General features: G+C 43.5%; 1 protein-coding gene across 3 annotated transcripts in view; it reads right to left on the bottom strand.

Annotated features, from left to right (window-relative positions):
* Positions 1 to 13,041, bottom strand: part of obscnb (obscurin, cytoskeletal calmodulin and titin-interacting RhoGEF b) — an 896,193-nt gene that overhangs the window by 247,344 nt on the left and 635,808 nt on the right. For all 3 annotated transcript variants that reach the window (XM_038798455.1, XM_038798456.1, XM_038798458.1), the window contains 3 exons: positions 12,428 to 12,507; positions 12,053 to 12,226; positions 272 to 431 (listed from right to left, as the gene is read on the bottom strand). In XM_038798455.1, coding sequence (XP_038654383.1) covers positions 272 to 431; positions 12,053 to 12,226; positions 12,428 to 12,507 — 414 coding nt within the window. The remainder of the gene's footprint in view (positions 1 to 271; positions 432 to 12,052; positions 12,227 to 12,427; positions 12,508 to 13,041) is intronic.

Here is a 13,041-nt window from a genome sequence, read left to right as displayed (position 1 = left end):
TTATTGTTTATTGTTGGTGGATGTAAATTTGGGAGAAAATGTGAAAAAGGAGAATAAAAAATATTTAAAAAAAACAATACCATTATTCAATTGAGTTTACTCTTTGGTTGAATCCATATGAATCTTTATCCTTATTTATTCTAAATTTTATAAATAACTTTAATGTTATTATATTAAAGTTTCATAAAAAATATAATTTGAAAATAGTTTAAATATTTCGGCAGCATCACTCACGAGAGCTTTACTTAAAGTTTCTTAAAATATCACTTACATTAAAAAAATCTTGGACAGCTGGGTTGGTGATATGAGATTCAGACTGTACACGTCCAACAAGGTATTGCATGTATTTATCAAATCCGTCTTTGTTCTTGATGAAGCATAATGCAATATCATCATCTGTCTGGCATTTTATAAGGTCATTCAGGAAGGTGCTGAAAAATGTGAAACATAATTAACTTACATAACTTATGCATGGATTTAGATTTTCAACATTTTCCTTAAGTCTCCGCATTAGCCTTGTGTAACTATTCTCTGCAGAGTTGCGGAGGAATTCACACTTTGTTGATATTAATAAAGGAGAGGTGTTGGGCATCTTAAAAAGCATTAAAGTATATAAGTCCCCATGGCCTGGTGGCATCTACCCCAGAATACTGAGGGAGGCAAGGGAGGAAATTGCTGGGGCCTTGACAGTAATCTTTGTATCCTCATTGGCTACAGGTGAAGTTCCAGAGGACTTGAGAGTAGCCAATGTTGTTCCATTGTTTAAGAAGGGCAGCCGGGATAATCCAGGAAATTATAGACCGGTGAGTCTTACGTCAGTGGTAGGGAAATTATTGGAAAAGATTCTTAGAGATAGGATTTACTCACATTTGGAAAAAAATGGATTTATTAGTGATGGACAGGATGGTTTTGAGAAGGGGAGGTTGTGCCTCTCTAATGTTCGAGGAATTCGAGGAAGTGACAAAGATGATAGATGAGGGAAAGGCAGTAAATGTTGTATACATGGACTTCAGTAATGCTTTTGATAAGGTACCTCATGGTAGACTGATAAAACAAGGTGAAGTCACATGAGATCAGTGGCGAGCTGGCAAGTTGGATTCAGAATTGGCTTGGGCACAGAAGACAGAGGGTAGCAGTAGAAGGGTGCTTTTCTGAATGGAAGGCTGTGACTAGCAGCGTTCCACAAGGATCAGTTCTGGGGCCTTTGTTGTTCGTGGTGTATCTCAATGATTTGGAAGAAAATATAGCTAGTCTGATTAGTAAATTCGCAGACAACACAAAAACTGGTGGAGTTGTGGATAGTGAAGAGAATTGTCAGAGGATACAGCAGAATATAAACTGGTTGGTGTCTTGGACGGAGAAATGGCAGATGGAGTTTAAACCGGACAAGTGTGAGGTAACTTAGGAATTACACAAAAATTGGTTGATTTCTTGCGAGTACTGACAGGCAGAGAGATCTGGGTGTGCATGCCCACCAATCACTGAAAGTTGCAATGCATGTGGATAAAGTGGTCAAAAAGGCATACGGCATGCTGGCCTTCATCGGTCGGGGCATTGAATATAAAAATTGGCAAATCATGTTGCAGCTGTACAGGACCTTAGTTAGGCCTTATTTGGAATATTGTGTACAATCTGGTCGCCACACTACCAGAAGGATGTGGATGCTTTGGAGAGGGTACAGAAGTGGTTTACTACGATGGTGCCTGGTATGGAGGGAATTAGCTATGAGGAGAGGTCAGATAAACTCGGTCTCTTCTCACTGGAACAACGGAGGTTGAGAGGCGACCTGATAGAGGTGTACAAGATTATGAGTGGCATGGACAGAGTGGATAGTCAGATGCTCTTTCCTAGGGTAGGACAGTCAAGTACGAGGGGCACATAAGTTTAAAGTTCGTGGGGAAATGTTTAGAACAGATGTACGAGGCACTTTCTTTACACAGAGGGTGGTAAATATATGGAATGCGCTACCTGGGGAGGTGGTGGGAGCAGGTACGACAGCGGCATTTAAGGGGCATCGAGACAAATATATGAATAGGGTGGGAATGGAAGGATACGGACTCTGTAAGTGCATACGGTTTTAGTTTAGGCAGATACCATTGTCGGTGCAGGCTTGGAGGGCCAAAGGGCCTGTTCCTGCGCTGCATTGTTCTTTGTGCTTGGGACATTGCAGCTGGAGAAGGCAGACAGTTGCTTATGTTGCAGAGGGTAGATACCTTCAACAGGTTAAAGAACTGAGCAGGCAGGGAAATTAACAAAACCTGCTGGGTCCCAAAACAGATTTGTAAATCCAATCTGTGAAGGAGCTTGTGCTAGGAAGCATATACAATGAGAATGAGGAAGGCCTTGTGTTGATTAGCTGATTGTAGCTTTGCTTCCCTTTCTGAAAAGTTAGGAAGTTCATTGAAGGAACCAGGAAATTGAAAATTAAAATTTCATTTTGATAATTTAAAAAAAGTAAACATCATCATATTTAAGGAACACAGAATAAAAGTACAAGTTTTATTATCTGATAGATAAACGAATGACAACTGTAGTCCCTGATCCATTGCCATTCAATACCATTACCATCGCTGAGTCTACTACTAACAATATCCTGGGGTTTATCATTGGCCAGAAACTGAACTGGACTAGCCATATAAATACTGTGGCTACAAGAGCATGTCAAAGGTTCGGAATCCTGTGGTGATAACGCATCTCCTGACCATCCCCCCATCAAAGCCTGTCCATCATCTAAAAGGCACAAGTCAGGAGTGTAATAGAATATTCTCCTGATACTTGCCTGGATGAGTGCAGCTCCAACAACACTTGAGAAGCCCAACACCATCCAGGACAAAGCAAACTGCTTGATACCAGAAATATTCAATCACACTATTGATGCACAGTAGCAGCCGTCTGTATTATCTACAAGGTGTACTGCAGGAATCACCAAGGTTCCTCAGGTAGCACCTTCCAAATCCATGACCATTACCATCTAGAAGGACAAGAGCAGTGGATACATGGGGACACCACCACCTGGAGGTTCCCCTCCAAGCCATTCACCATCCTGATTTGGAACTATATCGTTGTTCCTTCACTGTCGCTGGGTCAAAATCTCGAATTGTCTGCTAACAGCACTGTAGGTTCACCTCCACCTGCAACAATTCAAGAAGGCAGCTCACCACCACCTTCTGAAAGGCAACTAGAATGGCCAATACTTTACTGACCTAGCCAGCGATGTCCACCTCCCATAAATGAAGAAAATAAAAATGTGGAACTCCAGGGCATTTTCTGTGCCCAGGATAACTATACGTCCATGCGGTGTCGTCAGCTGCAACAGCTCAAGCTTAGGGTTTTGGCTCAAAACCACCTTCTCAAGGGCAATTACAGATGGGCGTTAAAGGCTGGCCGAACCAGAAATGCCATATCCTATGAATGCTAAAATTTAAAATCGTTGCCTTCAGTGTGAGGCATCTGTGAGGTTGAGAGCTTTGAGCAAAGCACTTTTATAGATGTGATTACTTGCAGCTTAAGGGAATTCAGTGAGAGAGGAAATAGGACTAGAGTTGAGAGGACCAGATAGATAGTAATGGAGTCCCCTTAGTGAATGTCTCATCGTGTAAGTGCAGTCAGAGACATGTCCATGGAACCATGGGGGTGTTCAGCAGGTGTTGGCTGGTTGGGGATGTCCTACGCTGAGGACCTCCGTGCCCTGCAGTTTCTACATCCCTTCTATATCCCTCATGGGATATGGATATCTCGAGGCCCCCTGCAGTTCCAAACACGGTTTGGAAAGCGGTTTTCTCTGTGTCACCGCATTGTGGATACCGCAAACCAACCTGCCTCGCAAGGCTTCGGACAATGATGCACAGAATTCACAGAACCCCACGAGCTTCCTGAGGTGGGCCAAATGTTCGTTTGGGTTTGGGTGGCGGAATGGAAACAGCAACGCCCAAGATGGTCCAGCTTGGGATTGAAATGTTCGCCCTCCAACGCAACCAAGTCGGTGAAAGACCGCATGTTAGGTGCGTCTGGGTATGTTCGGCTCTTGATTATGTTGTAGTTGGCAGTAGGATGTAGGATGACAGTCTGGCGCTCATCCCCGATAATGGCATTTGGATGAAATAATGCTGCATTCGTTCCGTGTATTGTGCCCAGTCATCTATACCTGCATCAAAGGTTTCTAGCTTCTCTATGTGTGGCATGTCTGCAGTTGGTAAAGTGACATTTGAAAAGTGGGCTGAGTTCGAAACTTTATCCTCTAGTGTCGATTCTTGACAGCACGACCTCAGTAAGTGATGATGGTGGCAAAACAAAAAGGTTTAATTAAACATGCAATATACAAACTCCACTCCCTGAAGGGTTCACCTGCCCTGACCCACATTTAGGTTGGGATTTTTATATCTGCCAGGCTTCCCTTGTTAACGGTATAGTTCATATTCTGCCGAGGTCACGGGACCCTAATAGTCCACACCCCGTAACTCCTGTGATGATTACAACATCTGTATGTGTCGCCTTTTGTGGAAGAGAGTTCCAAAGACTCACGGTCCTCAGAGAAAGAAATTCTCCTCATCTCTGTCTTAAATGAGCGACTCCTTATATTTATGATGCGGAGATGCCGGCGTTGGACTGGGGTGAGCATAGTAAGAAGTCTTACAACACCAGGTTAAATTCCAACAGGTTTGTTTCAAATCATTAGCTGTTGGAGCACTGCTCCTTCCTCAGGTGAATGATGAGGTGGGTTCCAGAAACGACAAAGTCAAAGATGCAGTACGATACTTTGAAAGCAAGTCTTTGCAGGTAATTAAGGGCAATTAAAATCAAGGGCATTCAGCCTCTGATCTTCGGGTAAGCATTCTCCAAGGTGGCCTTCAGGACGCGCGGCAACGCAGAATTGCAGAGCAGAAACATATAGCCAAGTTCCGCACACATGAGTACAGCCTCAACTGGGACTTTGGATTCATGTCACATTACATTCACCTCCCACCATCTGGCCTGGGCTTTCAAATCCTACCAACTGTCCTGGCTTGAGACAATTCACACCTCTTTAACCTGTGATTATCCCTCTCTCCAGTTGCTCCATCTGGACCTGTAAAGGCTTAATTATCTGCAAAGACTCACATTCAAAGTATTGTCTTGCATCATTGACTTATATATATATATATATATATATGTTTCTCGAACCCACCTCTTCATTCCCCTGAGGAAGGAGCAGTACTCCGAAAGCTAGTGATTCGAAACAAACCTGTTGGACTTTAACCTGGTGTTGTAAGACTTCTTACTGTCCTTATATTTAAACAGTAACCTCTAGTTCTAGATTCTCCCACAAGAGGAAACATCCTCTCTACATCCATGCAGATCTTAAAAGGTTTCAATAAAGTTACCTCTTATTCTTCTAAACTCCAGTGGATGTAAGCTTAACCTGTCTAACCTTTCCTCACAAGCCAATTCCTGGTATCAGTCCAGTAAACTTGCTCTGAACTTCATCCTTCCTGAAATAAGGAGGCCAATACTACACACAGTACTCTGGGTGTGGTCACACAACTGAAGAATAAACACCCTAATTGTATAATCAATTTCCTCACAATAAATGATAACATTCCGTTAAATTTCCTCATTACTTTCTGTACCTGCAATCCAGCCTTTTGTGATACAAGCACAAGGCACTCATTCCTCTGAATCTCCGATCTCTGCACTGTTTCACATTTGCCCGCATTATACCCAAAATAAGATTGAGGATTGCAGACGCAGATAGCCCTATGGAAATATGTGGGTGTATTCTCCGCCAACTGTTGCTGGTAGCGAGGTTCCCGATCCGGCCGAGAATCAACCGTTGGTGCCAATCCCATTCTAATGCTCCGGTCCTTTGCCAGCGGTGGCATCGCACTACATGCCCTGCAGCGCAGGATGATGCAAATTGGTTATTTGCCTCCATTTGATTCTGATTAATAGGCTGGAAGGGTGAATCTCCAATCCCGCATGATGTTCCAGGCCTCTGAGCCGGGGTTCACGCTGGTGTGGATTGGTGCGGGTATTTTCAAGCTTGGCCCTGACCCGGTGGGTCATGGTGGCCAGTATGTAATGGAGGTGCTCCCCAAAGTCCATCGGAGGGTCCTCCCCTCACCCCCACAATGCAAATCCTGCACCACCTTGCAATTAAATTTGTCTTTTTCCAACATCTGCTGTCTCAGACAGAAGTGTTTAAAGCAGCAGTCGCTACAAATGTCAGATGTTTCCTTGAAAGCCAAGATAAACTTCTAAGGGCTTGAAATCCCTTGCCAACCGTTGAAATGCAGGTTTTCCATTCAATTTGACACAGCAATACATTGCATTTGCCAGTGATTGATAGTGTTATTACTCCAGAGTCAGGTGTCTGGTGGATTGTATATTGCTCTATCCTGTCAGACTTGAATGCATCTTCATTACCCTGCTTTGATGCTAACCACAATGTTTATAAACAATCTTGCTATGATTCTTCACCACATTAAAAGCAGATAAGTGCTTTGACTTCCTCTTTTTCACAGCAAAAAGCACTGCTTTTGATGTGGTGAGGACCTGTCGATCTGATGGATGCCTCTGTTGGGGGTTCTGATGAGGGGGTCGACAGAGGGGTAGGCTGTGTGTCGTGGGTGGGGAGGTGGGTTGCTACTGGGATTCTGGCAGAATCCTGCAAGCTCCTCTCCATGCATGAATTTGCATGGAAAAGGAGAGAGAATCGTTCCTTGGACCCATCCCTAGTGTCAGCGGAGACCAGGAACGATTCTACACCAGCCGAAGTGCTTAGTCTCCAGAAGGAAGAATCTAGCCCACAATGTTGTGGTGATAACAGAGACCTCACTCAAAGAAAGGCGGGTCTGTATGTTAAATATTGTGGATACAAGATGTTCAGGAAAGAAAAGAAAGGAGGAGAGATGGCCTAATTGATTAAGGAGAAAATTGCAGTATTGGACTGAATGTATTTGGTGAGAGCTAAAAGGTGCAATTATATTGTATGGTGCAGTCTATAGGCCACCAACCCGTTGGAAAGCTTCAAAGGGAATTTGCAAGAAAATTACGGAGAAGTGCGAAACGTACAGAGTATTAAAATGGGGCACTTTACCTGAATATCGTCTGGGATAGTAGTAGTATAAAGGGTAGAGAGGGGCAAGATCTCTCCAAGTGTGTTCAGGAGAATTTTCTACAGCAGTGTTTCCAGTCCAACGAGAAAGGAAACATTGGTGGATCTAGATCTTAGGAATGAGGTGGGCTGCGTGGATCGAGTGTCAGTAGGGAAACCTTAAAGGGATAGTGATCATTGTATTATAAGGTTTAGGTTGTATATGGAAAATGACATGGTGCAATCCAGAGAAAGAATAATTAACTGGACGAAAGTCAATTTCAGTGGGGTAAGAATGGATCTGATGAAATAGAATCAAAGTTTGGAATGGCTGGCTTTTAAAGAAGAGATGGTTCCAAGTACAAGTTACATTCCCACAAAAAGGGAATTTAAGGTAAACAAATGCAGAGCTTCCTGGATGATGAAAAAGAGAGATTAGTGTGCTTATGATAGATGCTAGGTAGATAATATAGTCATAAATGTCTCCAGCACAGTTGGCCATCACATCTGCATGGGTCAAAAGTGACCACCTAAGTACTCCAATCCCATTTCCCAGTATTTGCCCCACAGCCTTGTATGCCTTTGCATCGCAAGTGTATATCCGAATGCTTTTTATTGTTATGAGGGTCTCTGCCTCCACCACCCTTTCAGGCAATGAATTGCAAACTCCCACCACTCTCTGGGTGAAATTTCTTTCCTTACGTCGCCTCTAAACCTCCTGCTCCTTACCTTAAATCTATGTCCCCTGGTCATTGATACCTCCACCAAGGGAAAATGTTTATTCCTGTCTACTTTATTTATGCCCCTCATAATTTTATATATTTCAATCATGTCCCCCCTCTGTCTCCTCTGATCCAAGGAAAATAACCCCAGTCTATCCAATATCTCTTCACAACTAAACCTCTCCAGCCCAGGCAAATCTGCTCCGCACCTTTCCAGTGATGTCACATCCTCCTTTAATGGCTATTCCAGAGCTGCACACAATACTCTGGCTGTGGCCTAACCAACATTATATACAGGTCCAGCATACCTCCCTGCTTTAAACTCTATGACTCGGTTAATAAAGACAAGTATTCAATTTATCTTCTTAGTCACTTTATTCACCTGCTCTTCTACATTAACGGACCAGTTTACATGCACAAGGTCCCTCTGATCTGCGGTGTTTCCCAGGGTCCTGCCGTTCATCATGCACCCCTTGCCTTGTTTATCCAACCCATGTGCATCACCCCACACGTATCTGGATTGAATTCTATTTGCTACTGATCAGCCCATCTGACCAGCCTGCCTATATCCTCCTGTAATCTAAAGCTATCCTCACTATTTACCACTTTACCAATTTTCGTATCAAGAACTTACTGATCAACCCTCCTCCATTCAAATGTAAATTATTTATATAAACCATGAACAGCAAGGGTCCCAACACTGATCCCTGCAGAACCCCATTGGACACAGATTTCCAGTCAGAAAACCACCCCTCGACCATCACCATCTGCTTCCTGCCACTCAGTCAATTCTGGATGCAATTTACCAATTTCCTTGGATGGCATGGGCTCTATCAGTCTCTCATGATGCTATCAGTCTCTCATGTGGGACCTTATCAAAAGCTTTGTTGAAATTCAAGTAGATTAAGTCAAATGCATTGCCCTCATCAACACACCTGGTCATCTCTTCGAAAAATTCAATCAAGTTGATGAGACATGGGGCGGAATTCTCCGCAAGGCCCGATGCCGTTGTGAAACCCGGAGAGGTTCACGATGGCATCGGAGGCCGCCCATGGCCCCTATTCTGCCCCCCACGGGGGGCTAGGAGGTCCGTGCCATGAATCTCGGCTGCGGGGCCCTGTCGCTGGCGTCAAGGCCCGGCACGCTGAGAATGACGCGGGCGGCGTGCCTAATGACGTTAGCCGCGCATGCGCAGGTTGGCCGGCTCCAACCCGCGCATGCGCAGGTGACGGCACGACGGCTCAAACCCGCGCATGCGCGGTTGCTGTCTTCCCCTCCGCTGCCCCACAAGACGTGGCGGCTTGATCTTGCGGGATGGCGGAGGGGAAAGAGTGCGTCCCTTTGAGACGCCGGCCCGACGATCGGTGGGCACAGATCGTGGGCCAGTCCCCTCCCGAGCACGGTTGTGGTGCTCACTCCCCTCTCTGCCCCCAAGCCACAAAACAGCTGCTGGCGTCATGTTCACGCCGGCAGTGACCAGGTGTGGTTGCCGCCGGCGTGAACCGGTCGGGAACGGCCGGCTGCTCGGTCCATCCGGGTTGGAGAATCGCGGCGGCCTGCAATTCTCCGAACGGCGTGTCACAAAACGCGGGGTGTGCCAGAGCGGCCCTCCCGCGATTCTCCCACCCGGTGTGGGAGCGGAGAATCGTGCCCATGACCTCCCCTTAATAAAATTATGCTGATTGTCCTCGGTTAATTCCTGCCTCTCCAAATGCAGATTAATTCTGTCTTTCAAAATTCCTGCCAATAGTTTCCCCACCACTGAGGTTAAACTGACTGATGTGTAGTTTGCTGGTTTATCCCTTCCTCCCTTCTTGAATAATGGTACCACATTGGCTATTCAGCAGTCCTTCAGCACCCCTCCTGTGGCCAGAGGGAAACTGAAATTTATTGCCAGCACCCCTGCTATTTCCTTCCTAGTCTCTCAGTTAACATTATTCTCAATAATTGAGAATCAAGCCAAATATAATAATAACCTTTTATTGTCACAAGTATGAAGTTACTGTGAAAAGCCCCTAGTCGCCACACGGCACCTGTCTGAATATAAAAGGTTCAGAGGGAATTTGAAAAAACAAATAAGAGAAGCAATATGAGAAGATACCAACAGCTAACATATAGGAGAATCCAAAAGTCTTCTACATGCATATAAATAGTAAAGTGTTGATATGAGAAATAGGGCTGATTCGGAACCAAAATAATTTATTCATGGAGGCAGGGTGCTTGTCTGATCTATTAAATTAATACTTTGCTTTTGTCTTTATCAAGTAAGAAGGTCTTGTCAAGGTCATGGTGAAAGAGAAGGTAGTTCAAATGCTTGAAGGGTTTAAAACTGATGAGGAGATGGTTTTGGGTGGACTGAATGTACTTACCTGTAAACGACCAATATGATGAGTCCAAGAATACAGATGGAAATGAGGGGAAATTGTAGAGGCACTAACTAGAATTTTCCAAACTTCCTTAGACTCAGGGTGGATTCTGAGGACTGGGGAATTACAAATGTTACACTCTTGTTCAAAAAAGGATGTAAAAATAAGCCTAGCACCTACAGGCTAGTCTGTATAACCACGGTAGTGGGGAAGCTTTTAGAGGCAATAATTAGGGACAAAATTAGGGCAAATTAAGATTAATTTAAAGAAAGCAAACATGGATTTGCTGGGGGCAAATTATGTTTATTAACTTGTTTGAGTTTTTTGATGAGATAACATAGAGGTTTGATGAGGGTAATGCTGTTGGTGTACACAGACTTCCAAAATACATTTTATAAAGGACTTGTGAGTAAAGTTAGAGTTCATGGAATAAAAGGGAGAATAGCAACATCGATGTGAAATTGGCTGAGTGACATGGAACATAGTGGTGAGCAGTTGTTTTTCAGACTGGAGGAAGGTTTATAGGAGAGTTCAACACAGGGAGACAATTTAAAATAAAGGGTACAATTCTCATGGGGTGTAGAGGCAGAGGGCCCTGGGTGTGTAAATGCACAAATCACTGAAGATGGCAGGACAGGTTGAGAAAGCAGTTAATAAAGCATAACGTATTTGGCTTTATCAATAGGAGTATAGAGTAAAAAGTAAGTATGTTATGTTAAACCTGTACGTTCAGCTTCAAATGGAGCATTATTGCCTTCAGCTCTGGATGCAACATTTCATCAAAGTTGTGAAGGTATTAGATAAGGTGTAGAAAAGATTCACAAGAATGGTTCCAGTGATAAGGAACTTCAGTTACATTGAAAGATTGGAGAAGTTGGGATTGTTCCCGCTGGATAAGAGGTCAAGAGGAGAATTGATCGAGGTATTCAAAATTATGAGGGGTCTGGGTAAAAGCGATGGGGAGAAACTGTTCCCATTAGTGGAAGGATTGAGAACCGGAGGGTCAGGTCTAGGGTAACTGACAAAAGAATCAATGGATACATGAAGAATATATTTTCCCTGCCTTGAATGGTTAGAGCTAGAATGCACTGCCTGAGTGTGGTGGAGTCATGATCAATTCAGGCTTTCAAAAGTAATTACATTATTATCTGAAAAGGAAACATTGCTGGCCAAGGTGAAAATGCCGGGGAGTGGCACAAGGTGATTTGCTCCTTCAGTGGGTCAGCACAGATGTGATGGGCTGAATTGCCTCTTTCTGCACTGTAACCATGCTATAATTCTAACTATAAGGAGTGGTGAGTGAATAATGATCTGCTTTCTTTCCAGTATAGGCAGAGATATAAGTAACCACTGGTTTTGAAGTCTTATGGTTCAAAACTACTGGATAATTGACTGAAAAGAAGGATGATGAAGGAACATCACACCTAATGAAGGCTCTAAGGTCAGGTTAAGGAGGAATGGCTCATGATGGCTGTGAGTTTAAATTCACAGGGCTTTCAGGATTTCACAGCTGCCATTAGAACAACCATTTTGCTGGTCAGTGGAGGACATTGGTTCCAGGTTCTATTGCAATGATTATTGTTACATCTACAAGAGGCTGCTGTTTCTTAGCAATACAGGTCAGGCATTTAGCATTTTTTCCTCCTTCAATCATGCAAGTCACAGGGTGTGGTGATACCAGGCAACCCAGTCACTTTTACCTTTTCAGTTGAAGCAAGCAACAAATCTACTGTTTCGTACATTCCAGATTAATTTCAGATTCCAGAATGGAGGCACTAGTTACATTTTTTCAGAACCTTAATAATGTTTGTCTTTGTATGCTCAACTTTTTATATTGTTCATTTTCAAAATAATTTCATAATTATCTGCTTGTGCATTTCTGTATTACACACCTGATGTGGAAATCAGTAATTTCATTAATATTTTGGAAAATCGTTTGTTTGCTATTAGCTACTGAGGGTGGTACGTGGGGACTTGTTTCAGTTTGTTTGACATGATGGTCGACAAAGAATTGCAAATCTCTCGTGAACTCTTTTTCGGTTGCAATTAGGTCCTGCACGATGAGGCTGCAATCAGATAAATCACAATATACTGTTAGATAAAAAGTTATCTGAATAATAAATTTTAATTACAAGAAAATATTGATTCCATAAATGTTTTGCATAATTAAAGTAATGTTTCAGAGTAAGCCAATCTTGTCTCATGAAACAAAGTTAACTTGAAAGTCATTTTGTTGAAAAATAGAAATGGAACTCAAGTCCACTCACTATAACTTTCTCCTGTACTCCTCTTCTGATTCAATCTCCCCAGAGAATTCAGAGCTTTCTTGTGCAACTTCAGCTGAGAACTATAACATATGAGAAATAAACTGTTTAATTTACGCAGTGAGTAGAAGATGAGCACAATAAATCAGCACTTTGTTTCTGCTTGATAAATGTGGGGGGTAGGATCAGTAAGTTTGCAGATAACACAAAGATTGGCCGGGCGGTTAACAGCGAGGTTGAGTGTCTTGGGTTACAGGAAGATCTAGGCGGGATGGTCAAATGGGCGGATAAGTGGCAGAAGGAATTTAACTCGAAAAGTGTGAGGTGATACACTTTGGAAAGAGTAATTTAACAAGGAAGTATATTATGAAAGGTCTGACACTGAGAAGTTCCGAAGATCAAAGGGACCTTGGTGTGTTTGTCCATAGATCATTGAAGGCAGAGGGCAGCACGGTAGCACAAGTGGATAGCACTGTGGCTTCACAGCGCCAGGGTCCCAGGTTCGATTCCCTCCTGGGTCACTGTCTTTGCGGAGTCTGCACATTCTCCCCTTGTCTGCGTGGGTTTCCTCCGGGTGCTCTGGTTTCCTCACACAGTTCAAAGACGTGCAGGTTAGG

The sequence above is a fragment of the Scyliorhinus canicula genome, chromosome 5, assembly GCF_902713615.1.
Source record: "Scyliorhinus canicula chromosome 5, sScyCan1.1, whole genome shotgun sequence".
NCBI classification, from domain to species: domain Eukaryota; kingdom Metazoa; phylum Chordata; class Chondrichthyes; order Carcharhiniformes; family Scyliorhinidae; genus Scyliorhinus; species Scyliorhinus canicula.
This window is presented reverse-complemented; position numbering and strand designations above follow the sequence as displayed.